At 30.7% G+C, this 25,672-nt stretch overlaps 1 protein-coding gene across 1 annotated transcript; it reads right to left on the bottom strand.

Moving 5' to 3' along the window:
* On the bottom strand, window positions 1-24,523 carry LOC110030592 (transcription initiation factor IIA subunit 2). Its single transcript, XM_020733370.1, has 4 exons — window positions 24,156-24,523; window positions 23,806-23,937; window positions 23,682-23,732; window positions 1-171 (listed from the first exon to the last, which is right to left on the bottom strand). The coding sequence occupies exons 2-4, from the start codon at window positions 23,932-23,934 to the stop codon at window positions 28-30; spliced, it is 324 nt and encodes a 107-aa protein (XP_020589029.1). The 5' UTR covers window positions 23,935-23,937; window positions 24,156-24,523; the 3' UTR covers window positions 1-27.
* Window positions 24,524-25,672: the final 1,149 nt, after the last annotated feature.

Genomic DNA, 25,672 nt, shown 5'->3' on the forward strand with positions numbered 1-25,672 from the left:
TATATATATATATATATATATATATATTTAGGACTGAGCAAGCAACTTGGAGTCACAGGCAACAATCTTTACCCGGCCAACATTCTCCTGGCACTCCTCATTCTTAAATATCGCATCCCGTAAGATGAAGGTCCACACGTTGTCGCAGAATCTGTAAGTGTGCAGATGTCCCTGTCCACAAAGTAAGAATATAAATCCTTCCTCAATCACAATGACAATGTTACTGTTTTTTTATTTTCTGTAATTAAAAAAAAAATAGCATGTTGCATAAATACATGAATATAAATGAACAATATTAAGGGTGACATTGAGGCTTAAGATCATATGCATTAAGTGTAATGAATTGCTTATGACCACAACATGAGAACCTGAATAATCAGTCTGAACTATATATTGCATTCAGACATTCATTAAACGTAGTACTTGTCATCAGATTCAAAGGATTCATGTCATAATTTTTCGACAAAAAATATGACATTCAATAGGACACAATGAAGAAAAAGCATTCATGTAGCTTACCACACTTGGTACAATAAAGACTTGTTGTTTTTGTTGTTGTTGTTGTTGCTGCAGTACGTGTGATCATATATCAAAGTTCAATGTAGACTAAATAACTTTTGGAGTAATCCAAGTTAAAAGGCACATGGTTAACAGCAAATGAAAATATTATCACAAGCCAAAACGCATCAAAAACAAGACTCTAGAGCAAAACAAGGTAGAAATCATAAAATCCACAAATAAAATAATTAATAAAATGAAATCGTGCTTTAATCACATTGCCACAATATAAAACAAAGCAAGCTTAAAGATGGACAGGCAATACTGAAAAAAATACATAGCAATAAGCATCCTTTGGAATTAGATTCCGTTGGGCTTCTCTGAAATCAGGTTTCCATAATTATTATATTTTGTATGCTTGGGAATGATGATCAATATTAATTCTAACAAGAAAAATCTTACTATAAGTTTAATCTTACTATAAGCTTTGAAAATCAAATTGAACATTAAACTAGAAAGAGAGTTCAATGTTCAATCATTCAATCAGAGGCTACAATAAGGAGTTTTGATCGAATGATGTAATAAGAATTAAATTTATTTTAATATGATTTAAAGGATATAATAAGGATACTTTTCTCCATTTTATATGGATTATTCTGATCTCACAAGAAAAATAAGAATAGGAATTATCTCATTAAAGATATCTACAAAATCTCATTGAATGACATTTCGAACCACTAATCCATCAAAATAAGGGGCAATTCACATTTTCATATGCATTCCTTTTTTTATATTTTATTAGGACTTAAATATCTCTAAAGCTAAATGAAAAAAATGCCTTAGAAACACTAAACAGAAAGACTAAATCGTAGAGATTATTTATCTATCCATCCTTAGAAGCACTAAATAGAAAAATATATCCTAAAGACTATTCTATCTATTCAGGCAGCCAGCTAGCTAGCAAAAAACTAGAATTGCTTTGCAAAAATTGTAAGTATAAAAAAAGGATATAAAAAAATTAGGTTACCCCAATTAAGGTGGTGGAATTTGAGAAAACAAGAAAGCTGCTATGATGGAAATATAAAACTCTTTAGTTGAGCAAAATATAATATAGGTTGAGATAACTAGCTTCATTAAAAAAATTGCTTTAGAAATTTTAATGGATTTTATAAATATTTGTGCATCAATTATGCCGCTTAATATTGAAGTGATGAGGTACAAAATATTACTTGAGGAAAAGAAATGATGCTCTTAAAGAAAAAAAAATGAAAACTATTGAGACTTGCATAAAAGAATGCAAGGACCCGTAAGTCCTGAAAGTATGAAGCAAAGAAATAATCATTTTACACTTTTTCTATTTGTTCCATTTAGTTGCTTTTCTGATTGTTTTTATTTTAACATCAATTGTTTGTTCATATTTTAACATCAAATAAAAGCAAGTTTGTTATTCTAGTCCAATTATGATATTTAAAAAAAAAAAAGAAAAGCATACTGACACAGGAACGTCAGACTTGCAAGATGTCGCGATCTTGATTACGAAAAGTCCACGACATAGCGGAATTCAGGGATCCCACGATTCTGTTACAATTCAAACAGGGAACTCGATCAAGGTAACTCAGAAATATGTGGTGAACCTCCTCGCTGCCCGTGCCATGTTGTTTAATGGCTCTTCTCGCTGTTTTCAGCAGAAAGCTGCCGATCGACGCTTATTTCTGTCCAAGCACCGTCAAACTCCCAGATTTCATTATCTCACAATTCTAAACCAGTTCCCAGCTAAATCACTTTCCTAAATACCTTCCATTCTCCCTAGAATAAAATCATTTGATATCAAAGGCCAACAAGCTCTAGATTTTTAGGAGTCTTTCTTATCTCAAGCCAAAGTTTCAAAACAAAAAAAACCCCCCACCATATCCAAATCAATACTACCATAACTCCTAGTCCTAACACTAAAGTTCAAAATCTAATTTTTCTACCTCCACAAAATTTTACCCTCACACCTAACACCAAAACTTAATTCTACGACCAACTTTGAATTGCAATCTTATATGCGCCTAAAACTTGATCAGGAGCAAATGACACAATGCCGCTTAGGAGAAATCCGCAAAGAGGTCACCAAGAGTTTAATATAAAAGAGAGATAAAGAGAAATTCATCAACTGCAACAAAGGCTTACCTCCTATGAGAGAATAAAATATGATAAAATTATCCATAGCCACAACAGTAACTCTCCAGATTGAGAGGATGAAGTGAATCTATTCTACTAAGCAATTTTTAGTAATGAAGAACCAAAACATCAATGATTTGAAATAACATATCAGAAGAGAAGCCATGCCCTTTAGAGTAAAATTAGATTTACTGGATTTCAATAGTCACATGGATCCAGATGAATTTATCAAGTGGCTTCAAATAGTAGAACGAGTTTTTTAATACAAGGATGTTCCTCAGAATAAGAGATTTAAATTTACAGGCATCAAGCTCCGGATAAATGCTTCATTACTGTGGGAAAAACTGAAATATCTTTAGCAGCGGGAATGAAAAAATAAATTATTACATGGTCCAAGATGAAAAGAGAAATATAGAGCAAACACCTTCTTTTGCGTTACCGATAGGATATATTTACCAGACTTCATCACCTGCTCCAGAGAGATTCTTCTGTAGAGAACACAACTGAGTTCGAGTAAATTCTATTGAAGTTTGGGGTAGTGGAGTCCAAAGAAAGCACCATAGGTCGATTTATCTAAGAAGATTAAGACTTTCCATTAGTAATGTGGTACAATAGAAATTCCATTACATTAAAGGATGTCCATACCTTAGCTCTAAAATTGGAGAGACAACACAACAATATCAAGGTCCACACCACCCTCCAAACAGAGTTCAGCCATTAGATCAGACAACAAGAGTAGCCCAATAGAGACCAAAGTTGACCCAAACAGAGGATAAACTCGAACAAAGAGGAAAAAAAGTGAAGCCTCATAGTACTCCCAAATCTATTCCAGCCAATAAATGCTTCAAGTGTCATAATTTTGGCCACGTGACGCCTAATTGCCCAAACAGAGGACGATCTCTTTCATTATGAAGGGAGCAGTTGAAAAAAATGACAGTGACACAGAGTAGAATGAAGACTTTAGAGAGGACTCTCAATTTCCAACCTCCGAGGAGAAGACACTAGTGATTCAAGCTAAGCCCATGAGAGAGATTGCAACATAATTAACATTGGTTATTCTAGAAGGCGGTGATTACGAGAAGCTGAGAGTAGAAAAGAGGTAGCCACGATTGAGGGAGTCGCTGGATATCCCGACCGACATTTTATCGCTTCGGTGATTGCCATTAAGATATAAGGAGGGTGAAAAATATATGTATAAACTAGCCAAACAAAGAGAGAAGAAAAGTAAAGATTTAACTCAAGTAAAGTGTATTAAAGATGAAAATCAAAAAACACTTTTCTTAGAAAAAGATATTCAACATAGGTGGGTGAGTTATTTTGATAAACTTTTTAATGAATGTTCTGAAAATATGATCGACCTTAGTGATCTTAATATCGTGAATAATAATAAAACATTTCATTTCTACTGTCGCATTAGTAAAAAAGAAGTTGAGGAGGCTTTAAAGAAAACCAAGGGTGGAAAGTCTGTAGGACCTGATGATATCCCAATTAAAGTGTGGAAATATTTTGGAGATTTGGGTGTTTCTTGGCTTACTAAACTCTTTAATATTATTTTAAAAACTAAAAAGATGTCTGAGGAGTGGAGAAAGAGTATTTTGATCCCCATGTTTAAGAATAAAGTGAATGCACAAGAGTGTGCAAATTATAGAGGAATTAAGTTGATGTGTCATACTTTAAAATTATGAGAGAGGGTAATTGAACATAGGTTAAGACGCATTACAAAGATTTCTCATAATCAATTTGGGTTTATGTCAGGCAGATCTACTATGGAAACTATACATTTATTGAGAGATTTGATGGAGAAGTTCGGAGATAATAAGGAGAATCTACATTTTATTTTTATTGATTTAGAAAAAGCATACGATAAGGTTCCAAGAGATATCCTTTGGAGAGCTCTTGAGAAGAAAAGTGTTGATATGACTTACATTCAAGTCATTAAAGATATGTATACTAGAGTTGTTACTTGTGTTCAAACTGAAGGATTGACCAAATATTTCCTATTTTTGTTGGATTACATCAGGGATCGACTCTAAGCCCTTATCTTTTTGCTTTAGTTATGGATGATCATACTGGACATCTACAGGAGGATGTACCTTGGTGTAAGCTTTTTGTTGATGATATCCTTCTCGTGGACAAAACGAGAGAAAAAGCCCAGAAAAAACTTGAATTATGGAGGTCTACATTAGAGTCTAAAGGCCTTCATTTAAGTAGAACTAAAACTGAATACATGGAATATAATTTTAGTAGTAGAAACTCTAGTGACAGAAGTGTGACTTTGGGTGATCAAACTATTAAAAGGTGTGAACGTTTTAGATATCTTGAGTCAGTTGTTCAGAGCGATGGTGATATAATTGGGGATGTTAATAGTAAAATTCAAGTTGGTTAGTTGAAGTGGGGGAATGCTTCCGACCTTTTGTGTTATAGAAAAGTACCGCTTAGACATAAAAGAAAATTTTATAAAACGGTGGTGAGACCTACATTGCTATATGGCGCTCAATGTTGGCCTTTAAAAGAGAAACCTAATAATAAGTTATCATAAGTTAAGTGTTGTCGAGATGAGAATAATTAGGTGGATGAGTGGCTTTACACTTAGAGACAAAATGTGATGAATATACCCGTGATAGGGTTGGTGTAGCTCCTGTGACGGATAAAATTAGAGAAATGGTTTGGTCACATTAAAAGTCGACCATCTGATGATCCGATTAGGAGAGTAGATGTTTTAGATTCGACTTGTGTTAAGAAAGGCAGAGGTAGATCTAGGAAGACTTGGGCTTATTGTATTAAAAATGATCTTAATTTACTAGAACTAAATGAAAATATGACACTAAATATAGGACGCAATGGAGAAAAATGATTCATGTAGCCGACCCCACGTAGTGGGATTAAGGTTTTGTTATTGTTGTTGTTGTGGTGGTGGTGTTGAATGCCACTAAGAGTGTTTCTGCATGTCACAGATTTCATTCCATAGTTAATTCCCCTGACATATTATTGAATGTGCCCAATCAAGTACGAGTGAGAGAATCATATTACAAATCTAACAGTTCGAGGCTCGGTTCATAAGAATACTCATCTATATACAGTTTCAGCTTTGGTTGTGCAATAAAAGGATAAATATTTATTCTGTCAGAACAGACTTTGGAAGAAAATGTGTTTTAGAGTTGTCTGAAATAGATGATCATAAAATTTGCAATGGGAATGCATCAAGCATAGTGATACAATGACTTTATTCTAATAGGAGCCCTATAGCATAATCACATACCGCCACTCACAACTCATAATTACAACACTGCCCCTAGCCGTTTTGGGCACTATTATGGCCATGGTCACAACAATTAATCACCAACAGTAGAAGAGTTCCATTTCAGGCATTTAGAGTTCCTCCTCGAGGGGGGCAATTGCGAAGATCAAACCCAAACAGAAATTGTTAGCGCTTGACCGCCTTCTCCAAATCTGTCTCCTCTTCCTTCACATCATTCTTCTCCCCATCATTCTCTACATGACATTATAATCACATGTTCCTTGAAGGCAACATCGATCTGATTCATCGATGAATAGATCTAGTTTGTTAATGGATTGATAAGGCTTGCATCCATAGATATTTATCTTCCCCTTTGAATCGCCCATCTTCACATTTTCCTCATCGACTACAAAAATGAGAGTGATGAGGATTTAGGGAGGCTCCCATCAAATTTTCAAAGGAACAAATTTTCTCAAACAACAACAAAGAAGAGCTTCATTGATCATATCTACTCATTAAGGAAGAACTTATCAATGGCGTTCATTGACTCAAGATAGCCCAATGAAAAGAAATCATATTGGATGGTTGTAGGGGAGGTGGAAATAGAGATGAGGCGCAATGGATGATAAATTTGGAGTTGGGCCATTTATTTTTAATTCGCAACACCTAAAACTAAATTATAATATTTTTTCAAAATAAATTAATTTATATTTAAAATAAAAATAAATAAACAAATTTTATGTTTTGACAACTTTAAAATATATATATATATATATCCTAAACAATGTCTTAACTTTTAATGATTTATTTAATAGACTTGCTTCCAAAGGAAGAAAAAAATTGACATATAAAATAACTATGGCAAAAGAAAAAATCCTAAAAATTTTCATCAATCTATATGCATTAGAGCAGATACTAATTGGATCTCAATTAGAGATAAAGACAACAGGATAATTTGGAAATATTACATTAAGAAATATTTAATGAAATTTTTAACCAAAAAAGGCCTAATTTGGAAGGTTGTGATGAATAAAACAATGAGATATAAATATGGCATTAAAGAAAAGTTCGATGACAAAGGTTCATTAATTTAATAATGACAGTGCCATTGAGAATGAGTCAGATTGAGAAATGATGTAGAAAACAAAACAAAGGCAGAAAGGATGAGAAGTTGGGAGTCAAGATGAAAAACATTATTTTTAAATAATTCAAAACCCATCAAACCATTTTTCAACATTTTATTTTTAAAACAAATTAAACTGTATTCTAAAATTAAAATAAGCTGATCTGTTTTGTTATTTTATTTACAATTAAAAAAATAAAAATAATCCCAAAAAATATCATAGTTTTGATGATTTTTATAAGAGACATGAATCCAAGAGAAGAGAAAAACAGACACAACAACAATAAGCCTTTATCCCACTAAGTGGGGTCGGCTAAATGAATCTTTTTTTCCACTGTGTCCTACTGAGTATCATACTTTCGATGGTAAATAAAATAACTATTACGCATTAGAAGAAAAATTGATTGGACCTTAGTTAGAGATGAAAATGAAAAGACAATTTGGAAATATCAATTTGAGATATACTAAATGAAAATCTCAAAAAAAAAAAACAAAGACAAAAATTATAGGCTGACCCAAAAAATAAAGATGAAATAGAATTTAGCTTTATAAAACTTGAACTCCAAATGATGCTTACTGATATATGAAAAATAATAAGAGGTGTTATGCTGGTTTGGTTAACAAAGGCTTTAATAGAATTTTAAAAGCTAAAACTATGTCAAATGGCTGATGAATCAAATTTTTTATAATCATATTTAAGAATAAAATAGATGTTTAAAATTATGATAATTATAAAGAAATTAAACTTATAAATCCTTTAAGGAAGTTACGAGGGCATAAACCAATTAAGCCTTACAGAAAAATAATAAAATATAGTGGTTTTGACATTCAATTAGATTTCATGCTACGGAGATCTACTATAGAAGTTATTTTGTGTTAAGAAAATACATGGAATATATATATAATTAAATATAGAATCTTCACATGACTTCTATTGATTTTAAGAAAACATATTATGGAGAACCATAAAAAGTTATTTGATGTGTATGAAGGAAAAAGAGTGTCAGAAGCATTCAAAGTTAAAAAGGATATGAATGATAAAGTACTGGTCAAAATTAATAGTACCAGAGTAAGCAACTAAATTTCAATTAGAATAGGATTACAATAATGATAAACATTAAGTTTTTTTTTTTTTTTTTTGCATAGGTAATTTAGACTCACTGGAAGAATTGATGATGTTGCCTCTTGGCCCTATATGTTTAGTAGATTTGGTCCACCACATCAACCAAAGATATATATTTTATAATAATATTTAAGAATAAAATAGATGGTTAAAATTATGGCAACTAGAAAAAAATTAAACTTATGAATCCTATAATGAAGTTATGAGAAAATAATGCAATATAGCCTTACAAAAAAATAATAAACTATGATGATTTTGGAGAATCAATTAGATTTCATGCTAAGGAGATCTATTATTGAAGTTATTTTCTGTTAAGAAAATAAATTGACAAGTATATATAATTAAATAAAAGATCTTCATGTTACTTTTATTGATCCTAAGAAAGCATATTATGGAGTCCTATAATGAAGTTATGAGAAAATAATGCAATATAGCTTTACAAAAAAATAATTAAATATGATGATTTTGGAGAATCAATTAGATTTCATGCTAAGGAGATCTACTATTGACGTTATTTTCTGTTAAGAAAATAAATTGACAAGTATATATAATTAAATAAAAGATCTTCATGTTACTTTTATTGATCCTAAGAAAGCATATTATGGAGAACTGCGAAGATTTATTTGTTGTGTAAGATGGAAAAGAGTGTCAAAAGCATTTCAAAGTTAAAAAGAATAGGCATGATGAAGCATCGGTCAATATTAATTGCCTCAGAGCAAGCAAATATTTTTAAATTAGAATAGGATTACATTAATTATAAACATTTAGTCATTGTTTTTTGCATAGGTTATGTAGACTCCCTAGATGACGTAGCCTCTTGGTCCTATATTTTTCAGTAGATTTGGTCCACCACATCGACCAAAGATGACAGTTGGAAACTCGATCAAATTGATCAAACATCCCTAGTCCCCATACATATAAACCTAACTTCCAACGAAAAATATACAGCTCAATCATATCCTTGTAAGTGTATTGTTTGCACTAATGGGAAAGTGCAAATCCACTAGATTTAAAATAAACCTCAACTTGTCTCATCACAAGCCAAGGAAAATCTTTAGAATCCCACCTTAATCTGTCTTTAAAATTTCATATTGCTCAATATTTTTTGCTAGAAACACCAGAAAGTAAAAAGAAAACACGTTGCAACATTAGCCCATAAGTAACTTTAGAGTCCATTGTGAGCTACTTTAAAAATAGTTTAAATCATAAAAATCAAGAGTGCATGAATAATAATACAATATTAAAAGAGAAAAAATATCATACAAGAAAAAATAATCAATGTCACATATATATAAAATCAAGTTACTTGAGCACCTGTAAAGGTGAATAAAATATAATGAAGTATAAGGATAAACTACCATGGCAAAATAAAAAACTTAACTTGCAAATAAACTATTGATATGTTAGCCACATGAACTTAAGATTGTAATTATAAATTTGATGATCACAAATATCAACTAGTATGCACTAAAATTCTACATGCACGAGTATTCTTACTTTTGGTCAAGCATAAAATTATAAATCAAGTTTAATGAATACAATGAATTGCATTTATGACTCAAAGCTAGGGCTTGATTAGCCCAAGTAAAGCAAATCACCATCATAAAATAAAAAATTACGCAAAAATTGTTTAATTTTTATTGAGTCATGAAGTTATTATTTTCAAGAACTTGATAAAGTTCTGACGACTAACACACATAATTAAATTAACAATTAGCAATATCAAGTAAAAAAAAATCATTGGAAAATCTAGAACCAGTCATATTGTGTGTTGTTGGATTGAAAAGTATGATCATGTTAGATTTTGATTCAAGCAAACTGCACACCTCAATTAGTTAATCAATATTATGATAATGTCAATTGATCTACAGATCATAATGTATAATATTCTACAATACACCATGCATAATTAAATTAGGCTGATCAATTAGGCATTAAACAAAGTAATTTGAAAATGAACTAATCATATTATATGATAGTGATCAAACACTATGAATATGTCCTAAATTAAATTAATTATCATGTGTGTAAATTATCCTAAGATTAAATTCAATAGATAAAATCTAAGCATCATATTGAGCAATACAGTTTATAAAGAAAAATATTCGATCAATATATTAATCAAACTAACTGAACTATACAAGCAAGATTGTCTGGAATGATTAGCCAGTAACTTCAAATCCAAGTTCAAATTAGCATTAATTAAGAATTATATTTGATTGAGAGCTAATGACTACTAACAGGTGCGTGGTATGAATGTGCTAACAGGTAGGATAAAATTATTCCCTTGCGAATCTTAAGAGATAAATTATAGAGAATTTTAAATATTCCTATTTCCTATAACAACTATATCATTATAACTCAGTTTGCCCAAATTATATTTTTGCACAATCTACATTTCGTAACTCCTTAAATCTTATAATCATTATTACTACTCTTTCACTGCTATACTTTGAGAGATACATTACTCACGTTTGTCAATTAAAAAAAAAAAACCATGACAAAAAACAAAACATTCTTTATACTATGATAATTTATTAGAAGATATCATAAGATTTATTAGAAGACATTAGAAGATTTGTCTATTTATATGTTGTCCTTCCTATTATTTGTTTTTATATGTATTTCCTAGTTTATGTCTTTCCTTTTTATTTTTATGTGTTATTAGGAAAGATTTAGGCATTATATCATTCCTTTCTATACCCTTGTGTCATGTATTTATAATGCTTTTGCACCTCAATAAGATCATTTTTTTGAGTAAATACATTAGTTTCTAAAATTCTTTGAAAGCGACTATAATTTAAATTAACTAGCTAGTGGCATCAGTTTCATTGCATTTGAAAATCTTATAGCCATATTGTTATTGTCATAGAATAAAAGAAAAAATTAGATATTTTAATTGACTGGTGTGCGTCATTCCCTTATTCATAAGAAATTAAATGTATTCTCTAACAGATTTATTATTTTAACTGAATATGAAAAGAAGCTTTTTATTTTAGAAGGATTTTTGAAAAACTCAACTGAACCACTCTTATTAGTGTCATAACATTCAAAATGTTGTAGGATGCATACTAATAGAACAAAACACTACTGCTGGAGCTTAGGCTGAAAAACTAAACTAACAAATTGTAATCTTCAAAATTTTAATTATTTCATAGCACCACTTACTCTTCAACTCAATGTAAATTTTTCTTCATCCAATAATAATTCATTCTCTTATTTAACTCGTCATCTGACTTTCATGTTAATAGGTCGTTTGAATTATTCTTGTCATTCAAAAAATAAACAATAAAATAAAAAACCAAAAAATATGCACTATGTGCGCTAAGCGTTATGGCCAATAACTCACAAATAATACCAAAAAAAATGATATTTTTCTTTTCTTACATTTTTATGGCAATTTGAATAAGGCGTGCAAAAGAGGTGCCTTTAAATATAAAAGAGGAACTATTTTTTTATGAACAAGGAATTAAAAAATGATAAAAAAAAAGTTATGTATGAAGTATAATGAGACAGTAATAAAATTTACTGAAGAATTAGATATTCAAATGTCCATGGATTATAGGAAAAAAATCACTCGAATCAAATTTTGAAATGGGAAGCATCGATACACCTAAGATGAAAAGCCTTATTAATCATTTTATCATAACTAGAAAATAAAGGCATCAAAAAGAAAACAAAAGACAAATAAGAATTAAGGAGACCATAAATAGTGAAATAATAGACAAAGCAACAAAAGAAATAGCTAGGTGGTTCTATCAAGTAGAAACCCTTTTCAGTGTAGTAAATTTAAGAGTTTAGATCACATGGTTGAGACAATTGCATAACATGAAATGGGCCTTAGACATCAATCTTATCATAAGTTGAGTCCCTTTGCTTGAAAGAGAAATTAAGGTGACTGAAAATATCAAGAATTACAAATTTTAAAAAAGAGAATAGTAGCACTCTTATGTCAAAGGGGGACTGATAATAGAAAGAAATCAGTAATAATTCTTTTTTTGATAATTTACCATCAAGCATAATACATCATATATGAGTGCAGCCCAAAATGTTGAACAAACCATGAGGTATTGGTAGATGACGATTTTCAGAATGTCCTCCATGATAGTGTTGCTAAATTCAGTTGGAATATGACATTCCGTCGCTATCACATCATATAATAAAGACAATAAACATTAAAGTTGTTTTTCTCCGTCGTTCAATGAAGATAATGAAGGGACGATTAAAGTTTATGTACCTCAGATACTTCTATAAGAGAGTTTGATATGCATTTGAAACAAGAACAGAACTTAGGACACCCATAAGCTCTATATAAGCTAAATGACGTGCTTGTCATACAGATATAAGAAAGACTAGTTTGATGCATGGTTTGTACTATAATTCTTTTGAGATCCAATTTAGGATTAAAATTGGATTTTTATGTTGCGCTCTTCTGTACTGTAGGAGGTCTCGCACAATGTTTTTACTAGTAAATATATTTGCAGATTTTGATCATGAATTTGGATAATCGTTGCATTCATTTTTCCATAGGAGTATATGTACATATGACGTCTTAGAAGCAGGTATTATTCACATACAAACATATGTATGCTATGCTCACGTAATGTACTGATAAATTTTTGCATTTCATGCTTTAAGAAAAAGTGGACATAGAAAGAAAGGGCTGTGAATATAATTCTTCTATCATTGATTCAATATAATGAACCTACATATAGACTTTTCTAGGAGATGGAAAAAGGAAACAAAAATAAACTGAAATCAAAAACAAAAAAATAACATAATATAATACAGTAGTCAAAATTATATAAAATTTTGACTAATATATGTTCAAATATCTTTCTAAAACATACAAGAAAATTGTAGAATTAATTAATTCCTTGGCCATCCAAAGTAGGTTTGACAGCAGATGCAGGCAAGGCTGGATTCCTTATGAGTACAATGTGCCTTCAAAGTTCAAATCTTACTTTCCCCAATATTGTTGTGACCTTCCAATATTGTCTTGATGCCTTCCTAAACTCACACTCACGCAAGAAAATAAATGTCTTCCATTTTCAGATTGATGCATTCCCTATAAGCAGAATGTGCCTTCAATGCCCAAATCTTACATTGTACAACCTTGTTGCAACCTTTTAATATTGCTTGACGCATTCCAAAACTCAACCTTGAGCAAGAGAATAAATGTCTTCCATCCCCAAGTTGAAAAAATACCATTAAAAACCGCACAACTGAGTTCCTTAAGAAAAAACAATTGTCCATTGTCATTTTAAGGGTATAAAGGGTATCCAGATAAATCCTTCTTCAAAATTTTCCTTGACGAAATGTTAGTCAATTTTAATGTGTTTTTTTTTTCTACCACGTTGATTAGATTACAAGCAATAGCTACAGTTTACTTGTCACAACTGAGTTCCCTAAGAAAAAACATTTGCCATTGTCATTTTAAGGGTATATAGGGTATGCAGATAAATCCTTCTTCAAACTTTTCCTTGATGAAATGTTAGTAAATTTTAATGTGTTTTTTTTTTCTACCATGTCGATTGGTTTACAAGAAATAGCTACTGTTTACTTGTCACAATCCAGTTTCATGGATTCTTCCTAATTATTCTTAACTCATCCAAGATAATCTTCAGCAATAATAATTTACCAATTCACTATGCCATGGTTCTCAATTTTGATCAAAACTACACCTTGTGACTAGATTTTATTTTTTACTTCTATCTGTTACAAAATTTCCTCCAATAAATCTACAATCGATCTACTATATATACAAAGCATGAATAATCAACATCCAAATAGGCCTCTAATGCAAATTTATTATTTCTACTAAATAAATCTCATCCTCTAATATCGCATTTCAATTAATGTAGCACTGAGTAAGCAGTTTACAAATGTGTTTCTTTTATTCATGAATTGAATAAACCCACTTACTGTGTATGCAATATTTGGAGAATAAGGGTAAGTTAGATAATACTTCCAACCAGCCTTGCATACATTTTCCCATCAATTGCATGTTATTTTGCCTCCCACTTTGTCTAATTTGGTTCGATAGGTCACTGATTAACACCCAAGCTTTTAAGTTTCCCTTAACAGATATGTGGCAGTACTTTTGTTGTGAAATAAAAATAACTTGTCTTGGGTATGAGATGTCTATACTTAATAAATATTTCATACGTCCAAGTCTCATGTCAAATTCATTGATCAAGTATTGTTTTAGATTCTAATATTCCACCTCATCATTTCATATAATTATGATACCATTAACATACACTAGAAAAATTATTACCGCAAAACAAGACTTTTTTGTCATAATTAAAGAGACACATCCTTTTTTTATTTGTTTTCAACTTGTACCTTTCACTACTTAAAAAACCCCCAAAACAAGACTTTAGGTGATTTTTTTAGTCATAATTGACTTCTTTATTTTGCACACCTTATCGCCTATTTTATTTTCTTTATATTTTGGAGGGAAAGTTCGTGTAGATTTTTTCTTCTAGATTTCCATGTAAAATGATATTTTTTTAACATCAGATTCAGGAGATAACACGATTCTCAAAATAGTCACTTTTGCCATAGTGGCAAAGGATTCTTGATAGTTAACTTTGTAAGTTTGGGTGTGCCCCTTTGCAACCAATTTTGTCTAATATATTTTAATAAATCCATCAATTTTGTATTCCAAGGTAAAGGCTCATTTGCAGATTACTATATTTTTTTTCTTTAGGTTTACTAACAAACTCCCAAGTGTTGCCTTTTTCAATGCATCTATTTCTTATCTCAAAGCATTTTTTCATTTAAATCTTAATAATGCCTCATATATAGTATTTGAAATAAAAACAATATTTAGACTCAAAATAAAGTTTCTATGAACAAGATAAAAGAACTCAATGGGATACATAGTGAGACAATGCATATAAAGATCGTTGGTAAAAGTTCTTGCGCCCTTTTCTAAAAGCAATGGGAAGATTAAGCTCCTTTTCAAGTGATGTTTCAACAGGAGGACTGAAACTTACCATTTCTACATCAGCAACATTCAATATGGTGTTCTGATCGTGTTCAGGCCTGGTATGGTCATTCTTCTTGAATAAATTCAAGGAAATTTAATGAAATCAGGGATATGAAAAATCATGGTTATACTTTTGAGAATAGGTTCAGAATGAAGCAGTGTGATAGGATAATTTTGAGAGAACACTGGGGACAGAGGATAGATAAAGTGGATTAAAGTTAGTTTGATCACAATTTTTATCTTCCATAAGAGAAATCTCCCATTGATGTTAAGTTTATGAGAAGTAAGGCTTTTTCAGCCAATGTGACATCAACAAATATATAAAGTTTCTTTGAAAAAGGAAAGTATCCGTACACTTTCTGTGTTGGGCAGCAATGAAGAAATACAAAGTTGCTCTATGATTTAAATTAATTCTATTCTTATAAATATATACAAAAGAACTGCAACCAAATATTTCAGGTAAAAGGTCAACATATTTTTTAACATGCAAATATAATCTTTGCTACTAACTATATAAGATTTTTATATTCCAAAACTTATGAATAATGCCCCGTCTAGTAGAAGCTACAAGGTTCATTGATTGATATAATATTTCACATATTACATCTAAAAACTTATAATTTATACTTCACATTGGATTTGAATCATGGAATAGAAGTTAATGATAATGTTGCTAGCACCATACTTTTGCTTAATCAAGAATATCTATGTAACTTTAGTAAAATCATCGATTCAAGAGATACCCCATTGAGCATCTATAATCTTTAAGAGGAAGCATGATCACTATGCATCACTATGGATTAATTTGAAGGGATATGTATTTTATAATTAATAATAAGAAAAAATAAAGGAGTGTGCTTTTGGTATCTTGTAGATTTCATAATGAAATTGCATGACAAGTACACCTTATTAAAAAAAATGAACCACTTTAAGAGAACTAAGAAATATAAATGACCTAGATAAATGGATGAACACAAATGGTATTCTTATTTGAGAAACAAGAAATAAAAAAGACAAGTAGATTATGAATAATTGAATAACTAGATGTCCCATGATGGTAAAGTTCATCGTTTGCCTTAACGAGTTTAATCTTTCTCCTCGAATCTTGGTCCATAAATACAAGCGATGAAAAATTACAAAGCATTTTATATATTTGGCGAGTTTTTTAATGAAAACAAGATTTATATATAACCTTAGTGCATGGGCATTTTTAAAAGGAAGGGTGTTACATTAATATCTCAATGTGCTATGACAACAACAACAACAACGGAATAATATGCTATAATGAGTAATGTATTAAAATATTGTGAATGGTGTGAAATGTGAATTGCAGCTCTTCAATCAATTGCACAAAAATTAGTCAAACTTTTTCCTGAGAGATTTAACTCAGGGAATTAAAGATGAATCTATTGGTCCCAATGAACCTCTAGATGAAGTCTCAAGCCTTGGTGAATGGTCTAGCTATGAATTCGATCAAGCTCGATTTCAAGTGTTGGTCTAGAGCTACGTAAGAGGCTATTTCAGAGGGAGCATTGAAAATGTCCTTTAAAGAAGCTCGATTTTAATAAAGTGCCAATGAGCATGTACAAGCAAGTTTCATCTCAAGAGATGCTATTAAAACTATGTGTTTTTCAAATATCTTCATTGTTTAATCATCTCTCCTGATTTTTACAATGGTTATCTTCTTTGAGCCAAATAGGCTTGAATTAAAATTGAAATTGTCCTTCATTATTCCTCCATTCTCGACACGGTAGTTGTCCAATAAGCTTATAACAATTATCCTTCGAATACCTTAATTCTTGTAGCAAGCACAACATATATTGTCCATGTTGTCTTTCAATTGTGAATCTTTTAAAAAAAAAATTGGATAAATTTTCACTCCCTCTTTCTTGTATTTGAGATTTAATCCTGGTCATAAGGATTGAATTTTTTTATGTATTGGGGCTCATGCAGTATTACCCTATTGGTTTCTTGAGCACTAATTGGGAAAATTATAAGAGTCTGAACCCTCACCTAGTCAAATGTATAGTATTTCAAAAAATTTATAAACACAATCTTTGAAATAAATTCTTTAAGAATGATAGGATTTTCTGGGCACACCAAATACTCAATAATGACTCAACTATTGCCACAAATTTTTGGATAGGCATATTCAATTATTTTATCCTTCTTATTTGGTTCCACTCATTTTTTTCTTGATTTCATATATTTTATGCAACATCATGAGCTTTTGCATAAGTATGACAAATAAAGTCCAACATCTCCTTACTATAAGACTGTTACTAATTGACGGCTCCATTGAATTAGACAGCCATGACATAATTAAAGAGTCAAATTTATCCTATGTATCAAACATCGGATATCTTTTTTTTTATTTGGTTCCAAAAGAACGGTCAAGTTTCTACTTATCTTTCAAATAACTTGTGACAATCTATTTCCATTTGAGATGTTTTTTTTTTTTTTTTCATTCAATCAATGGACATGATTTTCATTCTATGGATTTCTAATTTGTTCATCGTAAGAATGACTTTATCATATTTGATGGTAGTCCCTGATTTTGCCATTGTGATGGGTCAACATAAGGTGTTGCGGCTTCAACAGCTAGGAAAAACAGCTATTTGACCAAAAATAGAGAAGACTGCAGTAAGAGAGAAAAATTCATAGCTCAAAGAAATAAAGGTTATTTTCAGCCATCGGAGTAAGGGATAAACAACAATTTATGTGAATAGTATCAAAAAACAATGCAGTCTAGACTGCACCAACTAGAGGATTTGATCGAATAATAAAAAAAAAATCCTATGACAATGAAGGCCACCCCAAAAAAAGAAAATCCTAAAGGCTATAATACCACAAACGAAAAAGTGGACAGCAAATGCAGCTTTTATAGCAATTCTTCTTTCATTGATTCAAAGTTCTGGTCAATATATATGTGCTTTTAGAGATAAATAATAAATTGAGCAAGACTGAAACAGAAACAATTATATAAGATTACATTAACACATTCTTATGAAAAAATGTATAAAAGCCCATCTAATATACATGTAAATATCTTGCAAATATACACAAATAAATTTCAGAATGTGCTGTGATCGGTTGTCCTTCCAATATTGTCATGACCATCTTGGACCCTTCCCTTCCAGCACATTTAAATGTCCATATGTACTTTTAGTTACTTTTTGAATTTTTGTATTGCTATTCGCTTCGATTATTTACCGTATCTCCATCAATGATTTGTAGGAGAGAAACCATACTACTTACTTTTATCCAATTTGTTATATCTATGGTGCACCTATCCATTAAGAGTGATTCACACAGCTGACAGTTTGATTGGTACATGGGACACCACTAACTGAAGCATTATTTCAGTCATCTCTTTGCAATAATGCTTCAGTTAACATTACTTCACTTGTTATTGGGCCTTAGCAAATAAAAAATGATTTGTCTGAGCTTGTCAATCCACATATGAATACTTCTTCAAGCAGCTATCACATGTATATACTATAATGGTTTTCTTTAATCCAGTGTCATTTTTCCACCGTGCTGTTCCAAATTATTTTCATTATTCAGCGTTAATTTTTTATTTTGATTTGGTTCCCATTACATAGTGATTTTAGCAGCTGATCTCCTCTATTACATCTTTCGCGTTTATTATAAACTTCAAAATATCATACATTTTCTTACTTTCACTCTTAACTTATCTATAATGACCTTCAAGATGCTTGATAATTGCAACAAGCATCAGCTTTGCCCAGTAAAATATCACAAATTTCTTCGTTCATAAGTTTTATAAGTAGTTTCAGGGTATTAGCTTTTATGTGTGCAAGTCTTTCCATAAAAAAATGGTCATGTTACATTTGGCCTTCTATTTTTCTTGTCCAACCCTTCAACATTGATTCTATCCACACATTTTATCTGTACATCTTATACATTTATGGGACATGCAAGGCCATCTACTTTCTGATTACTTTTCATTAAGTGGTACTCTTTAAGATCTATCTCATATAATTATATCTATTTTTTACTGCATATACATCAAAGAATTCACATCTTTAATCAATGTTTCAAACACAAAGTGCAAAGCGATATACAAGAGTTCCTTTTTTAATTCATTGCGCAATATATACATAAACACATTGTAATATTTTTTAATAACTCTGATCAGACATTCAGTAATACGTGTAAAACATGAATTATTTAATAAATGACTTAAAACTTGATATAAATTTGAAAAAAATGTAATGTATAAACCTAATTTAATGGTAAGCTTTGAAAATGAATCTACAAATTAAAATTTTTAATAATTTCTATTATACATAGAAATTAACAAAAATTTAAAACAACTGAATGTGTTCACAAAATATAAAATACATTTAATTACTAGCTAGCTACAATAAAGCTATAGAGACTATTTGTACCCAATAAGGTGCAATCTTTTTACCAATCTTTTCAATCTGTACATCAAAGAGCATGATAAAATTTTATATATTCTTTGACCATTCAGTTGCATCCATTGACACCAAAGCTCTTTTGAAAAAATTTCTCACTTGATTAGTCTTCCCAATATCCCCCAACATCAGATTAATGCAATGGATTGCCCATTGTGTCCAATAAATGTAAATCCTCTTTACATAAACATTTGCGCTATAAAAAATTTAGAATGTCTTCACACTCCACGACGAGATAAAAAATTAAATTTATATGCATAAAATACTTTAAACTAGTAACTTGCAACATATCTAGAGTTATTAATCATAATCACTTGGAGCGCATTCTTTTTCCTAATCTTTTTAATTTGTTCATAAAGAACCCCAAAGAACTTTAATGCAATCTTTGAATATTCAGATACAACTATTGACTCCAACAAGTCCTTGTTACTGAATTAATAAAAAAATATATTACAAAAACTCTATATGATCCATAGAAGGCCAAATGTAACATGATCATTTTTTTATGGGAAAGACTTGCACACATAAAAGCTAATACCCTGAAACTACTTATAAAACTTATGAACGAAGAAATTTGTGATATTTTACTGGGCAAAGCTGATGCTTGTTGCAATTATCAAGCATCTTGAAGGTCATTATAGATAAGTTAAGAGTGAAAGTAAGAAAATGTATGACATTTTGAAGTCTAGAATAAACGCGAAAGATGTAATAGAGGAGATAAGCTGCAAAAATTATTATGTAATGAGAACCAAATCAAAATAATAAATTAACGCTGAATAATGAAAATAATTTGGAACAACACGGTGAAAAAATGACACTGGATTAAAGAAAACCATTATAGTATATGCATGTAATAGCTGCTTGAAGAAGTATTCATATGTGGATTGACAAGCTCAGACAAATCATTTTTCATTTGTTAAGGCCCAATAACAAGTGAAGTAATGTTGAATGAACAAATAAGAAAATGCATTATTGCAAAGAAATGACTGAAATAATGCTTCAGTTAGTGGTGTCCCATGTACCAATCAAACTGTCAGCTGTGTGAATCACTCTTAATGGATAGGTGCACCATAGATATAACAAATTGGATAAAAGTAAGTAGTATGGTTTCTCTCCTACAAATCATTGATGGAGATACGGTAAATAATCGAAGCGAATAGCAATACAAAAATTCAAAAAGTAACTAAAAGTACATATGGACATTTAAATGTGCTGGAAGGGAAGGGTCCAAGATGGTCATGACAATATTGGAAGGACAACCGATCACAGCACATTCTGAAATTTATTTGTGTATATTTGCAAGATATTTACATGTATATTAGATGGGCTTTTATACATTTTTTCATAAGAATGTGTTAATGTAATCTTATATAATTGTTTCTGTTTCAGTCTTGCTCAATTTATTATTTATCTCTAAAAGCACATATATATTGACCAGAACTTTGAATCAATGAAAGAAGAATTGCTATAAAAACTGCATTTGCTGGCCCTTTTTTCTTTCTCTACTTTTTCGTTTGTGGTATTATAGCCTTGAAAATTTTCTTTTTCTTGGGGTGATCTTCATTTTCATAGGCTTTTTTTTTTATTATTCGATCAAATCCTCTAGTTGGTGCAGTCTAGACTGCATTGCTTTTTGATACTATTCACATAAACTATTGTCTATCCCTTACTCCGATGGTTGGAAATAACTTTTATTTCTTTGAGTTATGAATTTTTCTCTCTTACTGCAGCCTTCTTTATTTTTGCTCAAACAGCTGTTTTTCCTAGCTGTTGAAGCCGCAACACCTTCTGTTGACCCATCACAATGGCAAAATCAGGGACTACCATCCAATATGATAAAGTCATTCTTACGATGAACAAATTAGAGATCCATAGAATGAAAACCCTGTCCATTGATTGAATGAAAAAAAAAATATCTCAAATGGTAATAGATTGTCACAAGTTATTTGAAAGATAAGTAGAAACTTGACCGTTCTTTTGGAACCAAATAAAAAAAAAGATATCCGATGTTTGATACATAGGATAAATTTAACTCTTTAATTATGTCATGGCTGTCCAATTCAATGGAGCCGTCAATTAGTAACAGTCTTATAGTAAAGAGATTTTGGACTTTATTTGTCATACTTATGCAAAAGCTCATGATGTTGCATAAAATATATGAAATCAAGAAAAAAATGAGTGGAACCAAATAAGAAGGATAAAATAATTGAATATGCCTATCCAAAAATTTGTGGCAATAGTTGAGTCATTATTGAGTATTTGGTGTGCCCAGAAAATCCTATCATTCTTAAAGAATTTATTTCAAAGATTGTGTTTATAAATTTTTTGAAATACTATACATTTGACTAGGTGAGGGTTCAGACTCTTATAATTTTCTCAATTAGTCCTCAAGAAACCAATAGGGTAATACTGCATGAGCCCCAATACATAAAAAAATTCAATCCTTATGACCAGGATTAAATCTCAAATACAAGAAAGAGGGAGTGAAAATTTATTTAATTTTTTTTTTTGAAAAGATTGACAATTGAAAGACAACATGGACAATATATGTTGTGTTTACTACAAGAATTAAGGTATTGAAGGAATATTGTTGTAAGCTTATTGGACAACTACTGTGTCGAGAATGGAGGAATAATAAAGGACAACATAAATTTTAATTCAAGCCTATTTGGCTCAAAGAAGATAATCATTGTAAAAATCAAGAGAGATGATTAAACAATGAAGATATTTGAAAAAAATATAGTTTTAATAGCATCTCTTGAGATGAAACTTGTTTGTACTTGCTCATTGGCACTCTCAGATTCATCTTTAATTCCCTGAGTTAAATGTCTCAAGAAAAAGTTTGACTAATTTTTGTGCAATTGATTGAAGAGCTAAAATTCACATTTCTCACCATTCACAATATTTTAATACATTAATCATTATAGCATATTATTCCGTTGTTCTTGTTGTTGTCATAGCACATTGAGATATCAATGTAACACCCTTCCTTTTAAAAATGCTCATGCACTAAGGTTATATATAAATCTTGTTTTCATTAAAAAACTCGCCAAATATATAAAATGCTTTGTAATTTTTCATCGCTTGTATTTATGGACCAAGATTCGAGGAGAAAGATTAAACTCGTTAAGGCAAACGATGAACTTTACCATCATGGGACATCTAGTTATTCAATTATTCATAATCTACTTGTCTTTTTTATTTCTTGTTTCTCAAATAAGAATACCATTTGTGTTCATCCATTTATCTAGGTCATTTATATTTCTTAGTTCTCTTAAAGTGGTTCATTTTTTTTAATAAGGTGTACTTGTCATGCAATTTCATTATGAAATCTACAAGATACTTCTTGGCTCGTACTTTATCTTCATATACTTCGAATTTGGATCCTTTCTACTCGTGTTTGGATTCAACCATACCTAAATTTCATTAAACATAAGAATAAGACCAATGATTTCATTTGTACACGACGTTGGATTCATCCATTCCCAAGAAAATCAAAAGTCCCTTGGACTTATGCAAACGAAAATAATTAAAGCTAATCAAATTATTAGAAACAAAATGTGCTTTTAACAAGTTCTTGCAATGTCAACATTAGTTCTTAAAGCTTAATTCTATAATCCAATAGGTTTCATTGCTTTTATCTTCCTTCATTTAATAACGAATTTTCTTGGTATCATTCAATAATAGCATGGAACTTACAAATAGTATAGAACATTGGTAAATTGACTTAAAAATAAATTAAATAAATGATAATGTTCATTATTCCTGATACAATCCCCAGTTAACATTTTAATATCCAACAGATTCCCACCAAAATAGATGATTATCAGCTGTGCTCCTCCGATTTTTTATTTCAAGCAATCAAATAGAGACCAAAAACATGCAAAAGCATTTAAAGAGCTGCAAACAGTGGATAATAGATTTCATTTTAATGGGAAAAACTGCAAAAAGTGCTTTTGCTACACAATCATTAAATAAAACAACTTATTTAACTTCCTAACGTCCATAAACCTCATCAAAGAGCAACCAAGACATAAGTGCTGAATTAAAATCTATGAGTAACAATGCAAGAAAATCAAGTAAAGCAAAAATACCTTAATAGAGACTTTGCTCTTCACTTGATTTTCCAAAGCCTCCGTCATAGACTGCAAGCAAAAAATATAAAACAGCTGATAAATCAAATTCAAGGCTCACACGAATAATTCTTTTCAACCCAACCTTATCAAACTGCACAAGCACTTGAATGGCAAGCTCTGGGTTGAGGGTGCCATTGGAGACCATCTCATCTAGGGTTTCCGTCAGGCACATGCCGATGGTTGACCTCCTATACAATTCAAATGTAGCCATCACCTGCAATCCAGTTCTCATACATAACTCATCCAAATAAATTGTAATCACGAACCAGACTAATAAAATTCTCAATTGGCAAAACATAAAAAACATAAAAAATAAATGCATAAATAATGAATGAATGACTTCAATCATGTTAGGTTTTCATCTTCTCACATTGCATATCAAAGCTCTCTAAATTTAGAGGCGGAAAAAAAGAAAAAAATTAAAAAAATCACCTCTAGCCGTCAAATAGAGTTTTGAGTAATGAATATCGGTGGCAGTCGGCCTTAAGGTTGTCAGCGCTAGGCGAGGCGATGCAGTTCAGCTGCTATGATTGAGCTGGAGAAAGGTGCGAGCTGTCAGCTTGCTGCTTCTGTTCGTGTGTACAAGGAGCTAGGTCTAGGGCTGAACTGGAGGGGCTACTTAGTAGCAGGATTTATATAGGGCTTAAGCAGGATTAACCTAAATCCTGCCAGGGACCGACAATGATCCCGTTTCTGAAGGATTTAACTTAAATCAATATTGCCCACAATATCCTCTTCTTTCGCTTCTTTCGCTTCTTTCGCTTCCGTGGCCGGGGGAAGGGTTCCAGGAAGAGCAGCAATGTCGGCCTGTCGGGGTTAGAATTTTAACCGTGGAGTGCATAAATGTAAATATTAAAATTTAGGTGTGAAATATGTCAATTATATAGTTTTGGGTGCTATGCTTGTAAATCTCTCATTTTATTTATTATTTAATTATTAAATAGTAAAAAATAAATATACTTTTTTTATTCATTCAATAAATTTATAAGTATTAATAAATATAATTAATAACTAATTAATTACATTTTATAAATGTTAGGCTTTTATTTAATAATTCACTTTGTAATAATTAATTAATTTAGTCAATATATAATTATTAATTATCAAATTTTGAAATAAACTATTAATTAAATTTAAGAAGTTAGTTTGAGATTTTTAAAATGTTTTAAGAAGTCAAATTTACATCATTTCCTAAATCTTATTATGATTTACTTTAACAACTATAATGGATTTTTAAATCATGATAGAAATTGTAAAATAATTTAAGAAGATTTAACAGTATTTATTAAATATATTGCCAAAAAGCTTTTCGGATTTAACCCTTTTAAGATTTATTGAATCTGGATTTTTACCAAATCCTACTAACTTAAATCTCCTTTATTGTCATATAGTCTCTTAGGGATTTTGGTTTTTGCAAAAGAGAAGATACTTATATTAGTTGTATTATGTGTGTTGTAAGGCCGAATATGCCCTTAAGTATATTTACAAATGTGCCACTGTGTATTATATTCATATATGCTTTTGTATCATATCAAAGTAAGAGAATTAAACAGAGCGTTTAGTTCTTATCTTACTTTAGGCTCCTCTTCCTCTTCTTTGTTCTAAGATCTTACAATTGGTCGAAGAAGATGTGGCGGGAATGAGCAGCCTAACAACGGCGTAAAACTTAAGGCTAGGGACAAAGGCAAAGAGAATGGGGTTTTTGGTGAATGGGAGAAAGAAAATGTGAAATTTTAAAAATAGAATTATTTAAAAATTTTATATTTAAATTAGATTGATTTTTTAAATTAACATATAAAGTAGACAAAATCACTGCGCAGTGGCAATTTTTTCTCCACATCAATCTACTAACGGTCATTTGTTTGCATCATAATCACCCCAGTAGGCCGTGTCAATGACGCTTTTATGCATACACTACAAGTCCACTTACCTGCCAAACTCAAGAAAGA

This window comes from Phalaenopsis equestris, unplaced genomic scaffold (assembly GCF_001263595.1).
Source record: "Phalaenopsis equestris unplaced genomic scaffold, ASM126359v1 Scaffold000741, whole genome shotgun sequence".
Lineage (NCBI taxonomy): Eukaryota > Viridiplantae > Streptophyta > Magnoliopsida > Asparagales > Orchidaceae > Phalaenopsis > Phalaenopsis equestris.